General features: G+C 41.1%; 1 protein-coding gene across 1 annotated transcript in view; it reads right to left on the reverse strand.

The window, feature by feature from the left end:
* The window catches only part of ncaph (non-SMC condensin I complex, subunit H), a 29,118-nt gene continuing 14,140 nt past the window's right edge, over positions 1 to 14,978 (reverse strand). Inside the window, exons 12-18 of the mRNA XM_061766715.1 lie at positions 12,365 to 12,484; positions 11,961 to 12,068; positions 11,094 to 11,231; positions 5,678 to 5,788; positions 3,987 to 4,063; positions 3,700 to 3,775; positions 1 to 349 (exon numbers count right to left, since the gene is read on the reverse strand). Of these exons, the coding sequence (XP_061622699.1) occupies positions 290 to 349; positions 3,700 to 3,775; positions 3,987 to 4,063; positions 5,678 to 5,788; positions 11,094 to 11,231; positions 11,961 to 12,068; positions 12,365 to 12,484 (690 nt within the window). The 3' untranslated portion in view covers positions 1 to 289. The remainder of the gene's footprint in view (positions 350 to 3,699; positions 3,776 to 3,986; positions 4,064 to 5,677; positions 5,789 to 11,093; positions 11,232 to 11,960; positions 12,069 to 12,364; positions 12,485 to 14,978) is intronic.

The raw sequence follows: 14,978 nt of genomic DNA on the forward strand, positions 1-14,978 counted from the left end.
TACTCAAATTAAATTTATTTATAGGGCACTTGAAAATAACCACTGCTGCACACAAAGTGCTGTACATTACATAAGAATAGAACATAAAAACAGTTCAACATAGGGAAAAATTAAAACAAAAGATTAAAAGCTATGTTAAAAACAATACAAGCAATACAACACTAAAACAGCAGTCTCATGCTGAGTTGAAAGTAAAAGAACAAAAGTGGGTTTTAAGACGAGTTATAAAAGAAGATCATATACAAATGCCATACTCTAATTCTCTTTCTATACGTTAATACTTTTCTCCTCAATGGCCTTGCCTGATGATGATGTCTGACATGTCATCAATATTCACCAACTCCAAATTCTATAAAGACAGAACATAGCGAAAAAGATGAATATTTTTGCAACATGGGAGCACTATAGAAAAGTCACAACAAAACAGGCTAGTAGCATTATTCATGAGAAAGTGGCTTTGTGGACTGAGAAAAGCACTGTCCAACTTTTTTGAACCGTTTTTGGATTGGATTTATAAAACAAACATTTCTGACAGAAAAGCACCATCAGATAGATATACACTCTCTACATATTAAGGGGGTAAAATAACCATCTTGAAATAGCTCAAAACATCTGAAAACTGTTGAAACCTTCTGAAGACTAGCCCATTAGTATCTGTGTATTGTTGAGACCATTATTATTTTTATACTGTAGACAAGGGGACTGGACGATATTTTGTTTGCGCATCGTCACCATAAAGTACATATGCGCAACCCTGCGATGTTGGTGCACTGTAATATACAGACCCTTTCCAAAATATTTGAATATCATGGAAAAGTTTATTTATTTCCATAATTCCATTGAAAAAGTAAAACTTTCATAGATTATAGATTCAGGGCCCACAATTTAAACAATTTCAAGTATTGATTTGTTTATTTTTACAGCTGGGATAGGCTGCAGCAGCCCGCGACCCTAGTGAGGATAAGCGGTAAAAAAAAAAAAAAAAAGATGGATGGATAATTTGGGCTTCCAGCTCATAAAACCCAAGAAATCAGGAATTTAAAAAATTTGAATACTGTGAAGCAATCACCATTTACTTCTAATTAATGGGAGTTACAGAAGCCCGGATTTCCTTGATGCTTGCTGTCAGTTCTTCTTTGTTTTTGGGTCTGGTGCCCCTCATTTTCCTCTTGATAATAGCCCATAGATTCTCAATCATCATCCCCACTATACACGGTGTTGATAGTGCACTGCTTCCCCCTCCTGAGACGCTGGATGATGGAACAGAATTTCATCGAAGTTGTCCTGAAGTCATTCTCCATGGCCTCAACGAACTCCTCCCACGCCTGACTTTTTACCTCAGTGACCACCAAAGCTATATCCCGCTTGGCCAGCCGGTACCCATCAGCTGCCCCAGGAGTCCCACAGACCAAAAAGGCCTGATAGGACTCCTTATTCAGATTGACGGCATCTCTCACTGCTGGTTGCTGCCACGACAGGCACAGACCACCTTACGGCCACTGCTCCGGTCAGCCGCCTCAGCAATGGAGGCGCAGAACATGGTCCACTTGGACTCAATGTCCCCCGACTCCCACAGGATGTGGGTGAAGTTCTTCCGGAGGTGGGAGTTAAAACTCCTTCTGACAGGGGATTCTGCCAGACGTTCCCAGCAGACACTCACAATTTGGGCCTGCCGGGTCGGACCAGCACCTTCCCCTGCCATTGGCGCCAACACACCAAAAGGTGGTGATCAGTTGACAGCTCCACCCCTCTCTTCACCCAAGGCACGAGGCCACAAGTCCGATGACACGACCACAAAGTCGATCATCGAACTGCGGCCGAGAGTGTCTTGGTGCCAAGTGCACGTATGGACACCCTTATGCTTGAACATGGTGTTTGTTATGGACAATCCATGATAAGCACAGAAGTTCAATAACAGAACACCGCTCGGGTTCTGACCAGGGGGGCAGTTCCTCCCAATCACGCCCTTCCAGGTCCCACTGTTATTGCCCACATGAGCATTGAACTCCCCCAGGACAATGATGGAGTCTCCAGTGGGAACGCACTGAACTGCTGTTTGATGCATAGGCACAAACTGTTTGATGCATAGGCACAAACAACAGTCAGGGCCCGTCCCCCCCACCCGAAGGCAGAGGGAGGCTACCCTCTCGTCCACTGGGGTGAACCCCAGTGCCGAGCCGTGCGGCAATAAGTATGCCCAAACTTGCTCGGCATCTCTCACTGTGGGCAACTCCAGTGTGGAAGAGAGTCCAAGCTGTGTGTGGAGGTGAGCCCGGCTATATCTAGTCCAAACTTCTCGACCTCACACACCAGCTCAGGGTACTTCCCTCCAAGAGAGGTGACGTTCCATGTCCCTAGAGCCAGCTTCTCTAGGCGGCGATTCGATCGCAAAGGTCCCTAACTTTGGCCACCGCCCAGCTCACACTGCACCCAACCCCTATGGCCCCTCCCACAGGTGGTGAGCCCACGGGAAGGGGGTTCAATGTTACCCTTTCAGGCTGTGCGCGGCCCAAGGTCCCATGGGTGCAGGCCTGGCCACCATACACTCGCCTTCGAGCCCCACCTCCAGGCGTGGGTCCAGAGGGGGGGCCCGGTGAGCCATGTCCGGGCAAGGGAAAACGTCCTCCAATATTTGTATACGTCATAGGGGTCTTTTAAGCCGTGCTTTGTCTGGTCCCTCACCTAGGAAGCAGTTTGCCATGGTTGACCCTGCCCAGGGAATCTTTAAAGCCCCAGACAACTTAGCTCCTAGGATCAAATGGAACACACAAACCCTTCCACCACGATAAGGTGACGACTTAATTACAAAAAAAAAGCCCCTCCGGCTTTTGTAATACAGTACATAATTGAAAAAATGTATTACTAGGAGAATTCTTATTTTATCAGAAAAATTAACAGAATGGTTTAGTTAAAACACTGTACGATCAGACTGTGATAATATGTATTTTATTTTGTTTTGTAATATAAGAATAGATAAATTATTTTGTTAATATAGTCAGCCAGAGCTGTGAGGAATGCAAAGTTATCAATGTCCTTTACCATCGTTCCTGTCATACTCTGTTGCGTATTTTGTTTCTTCTTTTAATTCCTCATTTAAAAAAAAAACGTTTTTCCTCATGTTTTTGCGATAGCTGGCTACTAGTGTGGACTGAATGGGTGGTAACAATGAGGAAATTAAATGCCAGTATTTTGAGGGTAATAGCCCGGAAGCAACATATTGAGGGTGGGGTGGGGAGATGAACTAGTTAGTTTTTGGACCGGTGAACTTAGTTCAAAATTTTAAATTATCAACCATGAACTGAACTAGCAAATTTTTGGAACAATGAACTGAACTTCGAAGTAGTTGATGTAGAAAATGAACTTTCCTAACACTGATCCTATATTATTTCACATCACATATATTGCAAGTAAATAAATAATAATTAAAAAAATAAAATAAAATAACATCGCAATGTAATTTTTCACCCAAATATTGTGCAGCCCTACTGTAGACTATGGGGAAAAGTGTCATGAGACAATCCTTTTTCTGAGGCATGGAAAAAAATACCGTGCGGGAAACGGGACATGTGGTCTTTAATGCAGCAACATGATTGTCTCCCCACAAAGTACAGCAAAAGGGTCTCAGGAATGATACAAAATTAAGAGCATATCAGTAAAACAGAAGTCATGGCGAGGTTATAGTTTCATTAAGTAACTCACCTTTTCATTTGCAAGATGAAGCAGAGCAACAAACGCCAAAGGTACTGAAAGGTTCTGAGCCATTGTGTTGGGAAGTCTAGAAGAGCAGAGTTTCAATATGGAGTATTTAAATTTTGCCAATATAAGTTTAACAAGGGCAGACTGCTTATCAGTGTGTCATGTGTATCATTGTCTATTCTTCAATACAATACAAAAAATAAACAAAGAAAATAACAGTTTGTGAAGTGCTAGTCAGTTATTATTGTTCTCTAAGGCAGGTAAGCTTTGTAATATTGTAGGTCTGTTACCTTTGAAGTAATGTCTTCGTGGTCTGGCTAAAGACTTTGTCACCACAAACCTCAGGTTTTTCTGTAACCTCCACCTCCTAGAATGAAAATTATTTAAACAATCAGTTACACAGACATGCAAAACATTAATGAAAAGCATTTTCCATTACAAATCCAAGGTTGTGTACACACACACACACACACACACTGTGGGTACGGGAAGTATTCAGACCCACTTAAATTTTTCATTTTGTTATATTGCGGCCATTTTCTAAAATAATTTAAGTTCATTTCCCCCCTCATTAATGTACACACAGCACCCCATATTGACAGAAAAAAATTAATGATTGAAATTTTTGCAGATTTATTAAAAGAGAAAAACTGAAATATCACAGTCATAAGTATTCAGACCTTTTGCTCAGTATTGAGTAGAAACACCCTTTTGAGCTAATACAGCCATGAGTCTTTTTTGGGACTGATGCAACAAGTTAGGGTCATTGTCTTGTTGGAAGGTGAACCTTCGGCCCAGTCTGAGGTCCTGAGCACTGGAGAAGCTTTTCACCCAGGATATCCCTGTACTTGGCCGGATTCATCTTTCCTTCGATTGCAACCAGTCGTCCTGTCCCTGCAGCTGAAAAACGCCCCCACAGCATGAAGCTGCCACCACCATGCTTCACTGTTAGGACTGTAGTGGACAGGTGATGAGCAGTGCCTGTTTTCGCCACACACACCGCTTCGAATTAAGGGCAAAAGTTCTTTCTTGGTTTCATCAGACCAGAGAATCTTATTTCTCACTATCTTGGAGTCCTTCAGATGTTTTTTTTGTTTTAGCAAACTAGATGCAGGCTTTCATGTGTCTTGCATTGAGGAGAGGCTTCTGTCGGGCCACTCTGCCATAAAGCCCCAACTGGTGGAGGGCTGCAGTGATAGTTGACTTTCTAGAACTTTCTCCCATCTCCGACTGCATCTCTGGAGCTCAGCCACAGTGAACTTTGGGGTCTTCTTTAGCTCTCTCACCAAGGCTCTTCTCCCCCATTGCTCAGTTTGGCCGGACGGTCAGCTCTAGGAAGGGTTATGGTGGTCCCAAATGTCTTCCATTTAAGGATTATGGAGGCCAATGTGCTCTTAGGAACCCTAGGTCCAGCATAATGTTTTTTTTGGTATCCTTGGCCAGATCTGTGCCTCGCCACAATTCTGTCTCTGAGCTCTTCAGGCAGTTCCTTTGACCTCATGATTTTCATTTGCTGTGACATGCACTGTGAGCTGTAAGGTTTTATATAGACAGGTGTGTGCCTTTCCTAATCAAGTCCAATCAGTATAATGAAACACAGCTGGACTCCAATGAAGGTATAGGACCATCTCAAGCATGATCAGAAGAAATCGACAGCACTTGAGTTAAATATGAGTGTCACACCAAAGGGTCTGAATACTTATGGCTGTGTGATATTTCAGCTTTTCTTTTTTAATAAATCTGCAAAAATTTCAACAATTCTGATTTTTTCGGTCAATATGGGGTGCTGCGTTGCGTGTACATTAATGAGGAAAAAAATGAACTTAAATGATTTTAGCAAATGGCTGCAATATAAAAAAGAGTGAAAAATGTAAGGGGGTCTGAATACTTTCCATACCTACTGTATATAAAAATATAAAATGAATGAAGACAAATTCTACATAAAAAGGTGAACAATAGGCAATCTGTCGGAATAAGTTACCCGTGTAGGTTTTTCTGGGCTTTCCATTAGAAGAGTCCACATGCTGCTCTTGAGTCTCTTCATGTCCATTTTCTTGGCCGTCTTAGCATAGTTGATCTCTATCTTATTGACCTTCATACACATGTAAAACAAATGATTAACATACTGTGTGTTGTTACAGTGTCATTATTTTCACCTGACAGTTGCCTATCATTGTCTATTGGAAAAAACATTGTAAGCAGTTGCCAATTTAGACTGATTCATGCATCTTCACAGGTACGTCTCATTAAATTAGAATATTGTAGAAAAGTGAATTTATTTTAGTGGTTCAAATAAAAAAAGTGAAACTCATTTACAGCAGCTGAAATTAGTATTGAACACGTCACAATTTTTCTCACTAAATATATTTTCAAAGGTGCTATTGACATGCAAATTTCACCCGATGTTGGGAACAACAAAAAGGCATGGATAGCCAAGACAACACCTAAATTCTATCAATAATCAAACAGCAATCCAGCCCCTTGTTAGTGCAAATAAATATCAGCTGCTTCAGTCCTAATTGATGGCCTACAAAAAGGTCTCATTGCCAAGGTGTGAGTCAAGACACATCTTATGATCGGTAATGCAAAAAGCTGCCTCAAGACCATCACAAAGTAATTGTTGCAAAACATAACGATGGAATTGGTTACAGGCGCATATCTAAGTTTCTGAACGTTCCAGTGAGCACGGTTGGGGCCATAATACGTAAGTGGAAAGCCAATCATACCACCATAGTTTTGCCTCCATCAGGTGCTCCTCGCATGATTTCTGACAGAGGAGTGCATAATCAGAAGAGTTGTCCAAGACCCAAGGACCACCTGTGGAGAGCTTCAAGAAAGACCTGGAAGTAGCAGGTACTGTTGTCACAAGGAAAACAGTGAGTAATGTACTCCGCCGCCATGGCCTGCATGCACGCTCACCACGCAAGACCCCATTGCTGCCAAAGTTTGCTGAACACCATTTGGACAAGCCAGTTAAATACTGGGAGAATATAGTCTAGTCTGATGAGAGCAAAATTGAACTCTTTGGATGCCATAATGCACACCACGTTTGGAGGAAAAATGGCAGTGTATGTCATCCTAAAAACACCATACCAACAGTGAAGTTCGGAGGTGGGAACAAGATGGTGTGGAGCTGCTTCTCAGAAAATGTTACTGCTAAATTTCACATTATTGAAAGAAGGATGAATGCGCAAATGTACAGAGACATTCTTGACAAAAATCTGCTGCAATCTACGAGGATGATGAAAATGTTACGAGGGTGGACATTTCAGCAGGATAATGATCCAAAACATACTGCCAAGGAAACTCTCAATTGGTTTCAAAGAAAAAAAATAAAGCTACGAGAATGGCCCAGCCAATCACCTGACTTGAATCCAATTGAAAATCTATGGAAAGAACTGAAACTCGAGGTCCTTAAAAGAATCCCATGATACCTTCAAGATTTGAAGACTGCTTGTGTGGAGGAATGGGCCAAAGTCACACCAGAGCAATGCATGCGACTTTTCCATAAAGGAGGCAGGCGTCTTGAGCCTATCATTGCAAACTAAGGCTTTTGGACAAAGTATTAAATAAATACCAGTTGGAGTGTTCAATACTTTTTCCCTGTGTCATTTCATATTATTACACATAACTTAATTTCTGATTTTATTTGTTCTACGGCGGCCGACTGGTTAGAGCGTCAGCCTCACAGTTCTGAGGACCCGGGTTCAATCCCCGGCCCCGCCTGTGTGGAGTTTGCATGTTCTCCCCGTGCCTGCGTGGGTTTTCTCCGGGCACTCCGGTTTCCTCCCACATCCCAAAAACATGCATTAATTGGAGACTCTAAATTGCCCGTAGGCATGACTGTGAGCGTGAATGGTTGTTTGTTTCTATGTGCCCTGCGATTGGCTGGCAACCAGTTCATGGTGTACCCCACCTCCTGCCCGATGACAGCTGGGATAGGCTCCAGCACGCCCGCGACCCTAGTGAGGAGAAGCGGCTCAGAAAATGGATGGATGGATATTTGTTCTACTTTCTTTGTATGTATGGATGACTTGGGTTGTTCCCAACATCTGGTGAAATGTCAATAGGACCTTTGGAAATATATTTAGTGAGAAAAATGGTGACGTGTTAAAAACTTATTTCAGCTGCTGTAGATTCATTAACATTGCACCCAAGTCATTTATGTGTGTTGTTTCTAAATACATTAAATACGTTTGACGGTAAGAGCTGAAACTGTGTGCAAAGACAGAACAATTTAGTACTGAATTGTTGAGATATAAAGTGCTGTGAAAAAGTATTGGGCCCCCTTCTCAATTTCTTTTATTTTTGCATAGTTCCCCCAATTTAATGTTGAAGATCATCAAACAAATGTAAATATCAGGGAACTTTAACCCAAGTGAAGTTAAAATGCTGTTTTTAAATGGTAAATTCCTTTATTAAGGAAAAAACAACAACTATTCAGTTACCTGGCCTTGTGTGAAAAATAATAACCCCCCTTGTTAAATCATAAATTAATTGTGGCTTCACACAATTTTTGGTAGATTTTCACTAATCACACCCAAGCATGATTACACCCCAGACCTGTTCAATCAAAAAATCACTTAAACTGAATTTTTCCCAACAAAAGCAAGTAGGACAAAAGATACAAAAAAGGTGCAACAAAATGACACGATCCAAACAAACTCAAGAACAGTCAAGAAATAAAGTAATTGACTAAACTTAATCTATCAGTCTGGAAAAGGGTTACAAAAGCCATTTGTAAATCTTTAGAATTCCAGTGTGCCATAGGGAGGGCCATTAACCTCAAATGGAAAAATTATGGAACAGGGAAGAACCTTCCCAGGAGTGGCCGGTCTACAAAGATTACCCCAAGAGAACAGAGGCTACAAAGGAACTCAGGTCAACTTTTAAACTGCAGGCCTCCCTTGCCTCAGTTAAGGTCAGTGTTCATGACAAAACAATAAAGAAGAGACTGGACAAAAATGGCATCCATGCCAGACTTCCAAGGCAAAAACCATTGCTGACCCAAACGAAAATATAAAGGCTCGTCTTACTTTTGGAAAAAAAAAAAAAACATCTGAATGATTCCCAAGACCTTTGGGAGAATATTATATGGGCTGACGAGATTAAATTAGAACTTTTTAGAAGGTATGCGTCTCATTATATCTGGCGTAAATGTAGCATGGCATTGTCATCAAGTATTGGTACTTGGTATCGGAAAGTGACGAGCTGCAAGTACTATTATTTGTACCCGGTCTGAAAAAAAGTGGGATAAGTCCATCCCTAATGTAGCGGACACGCCATGAAAAGATGACACCCAGCACCCCTGTCTCTGGCGAGACTTGCTCTTCCCACCGAGATAGACGGCCACGGAGTGGCGAGACGTAACTTCAAATACAGACGCTAAATGAATCAACAGCCATAATCAACAGAAGCAAGACAGACATTTGCTTTGGCATGCCGACGATAAGTGAATTACTAGCACCCGGTGTTTCAAAGCGGAGACGAAACATAGCAAGTTAATTAACTTAGCTCCCGCCAGCCCGGAGGATTTCACCAACAAAGGCGCCTCCACTCTGCTGGGTACCGCGCCACCTGGGAGTTTGAACAGGCAACAGTGACACCCACAGGCGACGGAATGGAACTATCGACACGGGTTCAGGAAACAGTCTGTACCGGACTTGGCTGGGAGTTAATATTTTAAGAATTTTACATGAATGCCACTAGTGACTGTATTGCTGCAAACTTGAAAGTCTGATGTCGAATCTGTTGTCAACAGAACCAGATGAAATGTTTCACTCCACACCACACAAATGCCACATTGAAAATAGTAGTGTTCTCAACAACCACATAACATTTGGAACATTGATTACAGGTATTAAAGAGGATGAGCGTGGGACAATGCAAAGCAGGAAAATGGTCTCGTTATCTTAAATCCAATCATTAATATTTTATTCCACTGGTTTTAAACCACAAAATAATACCATAATGGGAAATTAACACTCAAGAGGCGGTCCAGCTCCCCTTCTGGCTCGCTCCGGCCATAAAAAGGCCGGAGCTATGCTCTCTGGGCAGTTATTTTCTCACCCGACCGACTTGCCGACGACTGGCCCAGGCAGGACGCCCACCTCACCACGAGGTGACAAAGACACATCGGATCATCCCCGGCTGCAGAGCATCCCTTTTTGGGTGCCTGAGCTTATACCGAGGGAACGGAAGCGGGAACAACGCGCCCGTTCCGAATGTCTTGCGAGCCGAGACACACCGCCGTCCTGCCTGGAAACTTTTTTTGGGGCTCCTTTCCCCCCCCCTTTTCTAATTCCTTTGTGCCAAATCCACCTGTTCCGGTGCGGACCAAATCCACCTGTTCCTGGTGCGGACCGGGCCGGCCGAACACTTGGAAGCTTGACCCGCCTACCTCAAATGTGTTCAAGACACATAAGTCCAACATTGCACACATTGGTTTACTAAAAGTACAGATTAGTGCATATTTGGGTTTAAATTAACAAGGACAGGAATCCCCAGCTATATGCTTTCACTACACGCTCATTCTACCAATCTCACATCACAAGTCAGTTTCCTTTGCCAATGTTCATCTGTACTTTGTTTGTTTTGTGTTTTTCTGTGTTCTGTAGATCCCCCATGTTAGGCCATTAAATTTTCCATAAAATTCACTACCTGCATTGTTGTGTGTGTTTGGATTCGAGAAAAAAAAACTCTGGACGTCTAGAACTCTTATCAGAGTTTTCTAAAGTGTCGCAACCTTCAGATTATGAGACTGATAAAAAAGGTTTCTCGTCGTTTTTCCCAAATTTATCCACATAAAAAGCGACGTGGTGCCCCTCCTATGCATAAAATAGCTTGATTAATAACGCTATAATTTAAAATTACGATAAACCGGAAGTGACGCAGGCGTCCCTTCCAACCCCTTCTTTTCTCCCAAATTAATTACATTTTTATTTAACCCATATACGCTACACTAATTTCTACTAAACGTATGCAAAAATTTTTTTTTGTTCCCTATGCCATATCCAAATGCTGCATATCGCTCCATCTATACAGATAAGCTTGTGTTCTCAAAAGGAAGGCACAAACAGAACGAGTGCACCCAAAATTGTACACCAAATGATAGTCTTAGTAATTTTAGGTACATTTTGTGGGGTCTTGTAGAGATAAACATTTATTTTGGTTCTGGAAAAAAAAAGTGCACAGAATTGCTGATTTTATACTTTTTTGTATTCAAAATAAAGATGTATTTTTGGTGGAGATATCATGATACTGATAACAGATAATGTTGTTTCCTATAATCTCGATATAAACCTTTAATACCGTTTCATCTCTATAAAGACAAACTTTAGGTCAAAAAAGAAACCTTGGTGGTAAAGGCTACTGTGAGAAAACAATTGACAACATACCCTGTGTGGTTCAGGTACAAGATCTTCATCGCCGTAGGTCGAGACGCCTTCTTGTGAGGGTGGTGGAAAATTCTTGCCTGAAGGTTGCGTATCGTCAGAGTAAGGAAACACTTCCACGTCATCGTCACTGTCAGCAGCCTGAAGAGGATGATGGGTAAAGACTGTAAACACTGGGGTTCATTTGTTGTAATAAGTCAAACTGTGTGTACAAAATGGTATCTTGCTCGTGGGGGGGAGTTTTTGAAGCCGATCTATAAAGTACATTTATATACAGTAGTACAGCTCCATAATCTGGGATTGGAAGGACAGTCATTTTCATGAGAAGAAATCTAGCACAATGTGTTAAGGATTTATTTTGGTAGAGAACCTAATCTGCTTTTAACTTTCGAGAGAAGAGTGTTGATTTGTGTTTCAAATGTAAATTAACTGTCAAGTCAGATACCCAGGTATTTGTAGCAAATGACACAATAAACAGCAGATCCATTACGAAACAGAACATTGCTGGGGTGCTTGATTCGTGGGAGTTTTCTGTTGAAGATCATAAATTTAATTATGCTTATTTTCAGTGATAACTAGACAGGAAAGATCATTTTGAATGTTAGTAAAACTCCTCTGAAGAATAGACACGAGACAGGAAGTGCGGAGGAAGGAGCGAGAAGTATAAATGTGTTGTCTGTGTACAGATGGGCAAGAGAGTTACCAAGAGCATGGGTTATATTGTTAATGTAAATATGGAAAAGTGTTAGACCAAGTATAGAACCCTGCCAGACACCTTTGAGAAGTGGTAACGGTTCTGAGAGAGAAGTTGCATCTTACAGTCCTATCTTTAGAGAGAAGCAGCAGCTAACTCAAAATGGGACTTCATACCTGAAGACTTGGACAAAAGTTGGCCGTATCATTGGCATTGTTGTAGTCATAGTCGCCAATCCCTTCTCCAAGCTCTCCAGACAGCCTCTTCTGCGCTTCTTGACATAACTGGAGCACAAAAAAAAAAAAATAATAATAATAATATTTTCAGGTACATCTATTAATGATTAAATTCCATGACAGAGATGGTTTGAATACGGTTGAATAATGCTCATAATGAATTAGAATGATATTATGCCTGGCAAAAGACTACCGGTAGTTTTTTTTGTAATGTGATTCCTGAGTCAAACAGTAAGACGTCAGAATAAAAATAAAGGAATCTGACGTAAAAATCCACACAGTACACGCACTCATTGAATGTAATCAGATGTCTGTGTTGGCTGACACAGGCTGTGTGGCCTCACCAACATGGAAGGTTTAAGGCTGAGCTGGGATAGCGTCTCTGGTGGAAACTGGAAGTCTGCAGGGAGAGTTGTTTTCTTATTACTGGAACTGAGGGCAGACTTGCTGATAGTGGTGGCAGCCTACAAAGTGAAGATGACATTCACTTAATACTACCCACAACAAAAACAATTTGCAATATTAACGTGTTGCGAAAGCCAGGTACACAATGACATCTGCGCCAAATTTGAACATTTAATTCTCTTGCAATTAAAGTCAGCAAAGGCCTGATTGTCAGCTGCGTCTGAAAGATTATCTTGACCGATTATCCCGTGGTGTGAGTTATGCTAAAAGTGATTATTCCTCCCAGATCTTCTCCGAAAACAGTCAGGACCGACAATGTATTTGCATGACTATTGCGAATACCCTTAATGCACTTCCATGCGACGCTTTTGGAATTACCAGGATTACTGAATTAATTTGCCATAAAATGTTATCTGATCTTCATCTAGGTCACAAATATAGACAACAAACACAGTCCGCTTAAAAATCACACTCTTGTAAAAACTATACACTAATTGATAAAAAACACAATTTGTTACCATATCAAACAAGTTTCATATGACATAATTTAGTTTGAACCAGTTACACACTGCTGTTGCTAAATTAAAACACTTTTCGCAATTCTCCTTCTCAGTGATTAGAGTACTGTTAATTAAGTACAAAGATTAGACGAGACAAATGCTGCAGACGGATGAAAATACTTATTTCTCTCTCGTCAACATGGAGAATCACAACAAAACATGTCCCACAATATGTCAAGCTACTACATTAGTGTGCATAACGCTGCAAGCTCAGCAAATAAACAAAAATAAAATACTGTATCGAGCACAGGTTACAATTACAGTAAAAAGAAAACAAAATCTGAAAAAAATCCCTGAAAATACAGTGCAGAAAACAGACATTATGTGTTCGCCAAGCTGGATCTGGCCAGAAAATGTAAATCTTTATCATATTTATGATTAGGGTTGGGCTTCATTTGAATGTGAGCGATTCCTCATTTTGATTCCAGTTCAAAAAGATTATTTTAGGGGGCTGGGTCAAAAAAGGTTGCATGGTTTAAATAAAGGTGTCCAAATTATGAACATCCATTTTCTTAGCAGCCCGCAGCATAGACTAAAATGAACATTTGACTCGGGGTCCTTTATAACCAGCATCAATATCAAACCTATGAACTAAAAGGCAACGTGTGTAGAACTAACCCAATTGACTTAATATTCATTAATTAATGTTTCAGCCCAAAGTTAAATATAACATCGTTAACCCTCTGGTGCATAGTGATCCTTTGGTCCTGTAGCCTACTGGTTTGGACATGTCTGTAACTTCATGAAAAAAAAAAATCATATTTTGGGGAGAAGAATTAAAAACACTTCAGAAAAAAAGTCTTGACCAAGGCTTTCATAATTCATAATCAAATTGTTATTTGGGACTGTTTTATCACATCAAATGGTTTATATGGGAGGCACAGTGACGACTGGTTAGCAGTTCTGAGGACCGGGGTACAAATCCCGCTCTCACCTGTGTGGAGTTTGCATGTTCTCCCCATGCATGCGTGGGTCTTCTCCTGGTACTCCGTTTTCCTCCCACATCCCAAAAACATGCCTGGTAGGTTGATTGAATACTCTAAATTGCCCATAGGTGTGAATGTGAGCGTGAATAGTTGTTTGTTTTATAGGTGCCCTGCGATTGGCTGGCGACCACTTCAGGGTGTACCCTCTCGCCCGAAGATAGCTGCCAATCAGCGCCTTCGTTTTTTATCACGTGACAGGGAGTCTCCGGGAAGTCAAATCTTCTAACCTGCGACAGTATTTTAACCTTTATACCACCTTTCCTTAACCTTTGTGGAATGCATCATACGGTCAGAAAGAGAAAAAGGTGTTTCCTTTCGAACATAGGAAACGACATATCACACCGAAGTGACTAAGTCATTTTTCCGGTTCTTTTCCAACACTAAGTCGTCCAGGCATTGCTTAGGCTTAACTGACACCTAAGGGTAGAAACAGCACATCTTGATGCAGACAGCACTGTTTCAAATGAATTTAGGGGTTTACGTGAATGAATTGGAGTCCACCCCTTATGCAGCAGTTGTCCATTTTTTTTGGACACTTTTGGACTTTGATGTATTCCACTAAAGACAAAACAGTTAAAAGTCAAAGGTCAGAGGGGTGAAATTTGGCCTTACTTAAACTTAAAAAACCACGACGCATTTTCCAAGTTATTAGAAATAGGAGATAAACATTGACAATACACTATTATTTAATTCTATGGCACTATTAATTCCCATTATAAATCAGATTTTTTCAATGTACTGTAAACATGATGTGTTATCATGCTTTTCATATAAATACTGGATGAATCCAAGCATTGGGGTGTGTTTGGCGTGTATTTCCACCTCTAAACCACCCAATAGAACCGGAGACCAAAGCATTATTTTTTTTTGCAAATCCAAGCTGCTTATTTCCTGCTAATGTCCAAAAGAAAATGGACAACGGCTGCAAAATGGCTGGACTCCAATTTATTCATGTAATCCCCTAAACTCATTTGAAACAGTGCTGTCTGTATTGAGATGTGCTGTGT

This window comes from Phyllopteryx taeniolatus, chromosome 3 (genome assembly GCF_024500385.1).
Source record: "Phyllopteryx taeniolatus isolate TA_2022b chromosome 3, UOR_Ptae_1.2, whole genome shotgun sequence".
In the NCBI taxonomy this organism is placed as follows: Eukaryota; Metazoa; Chordata; class Actinopteri; order Syngnathiformes; family Syngnathidae; genus Phyllopteryx; species Phyllopteryx taeniolatus.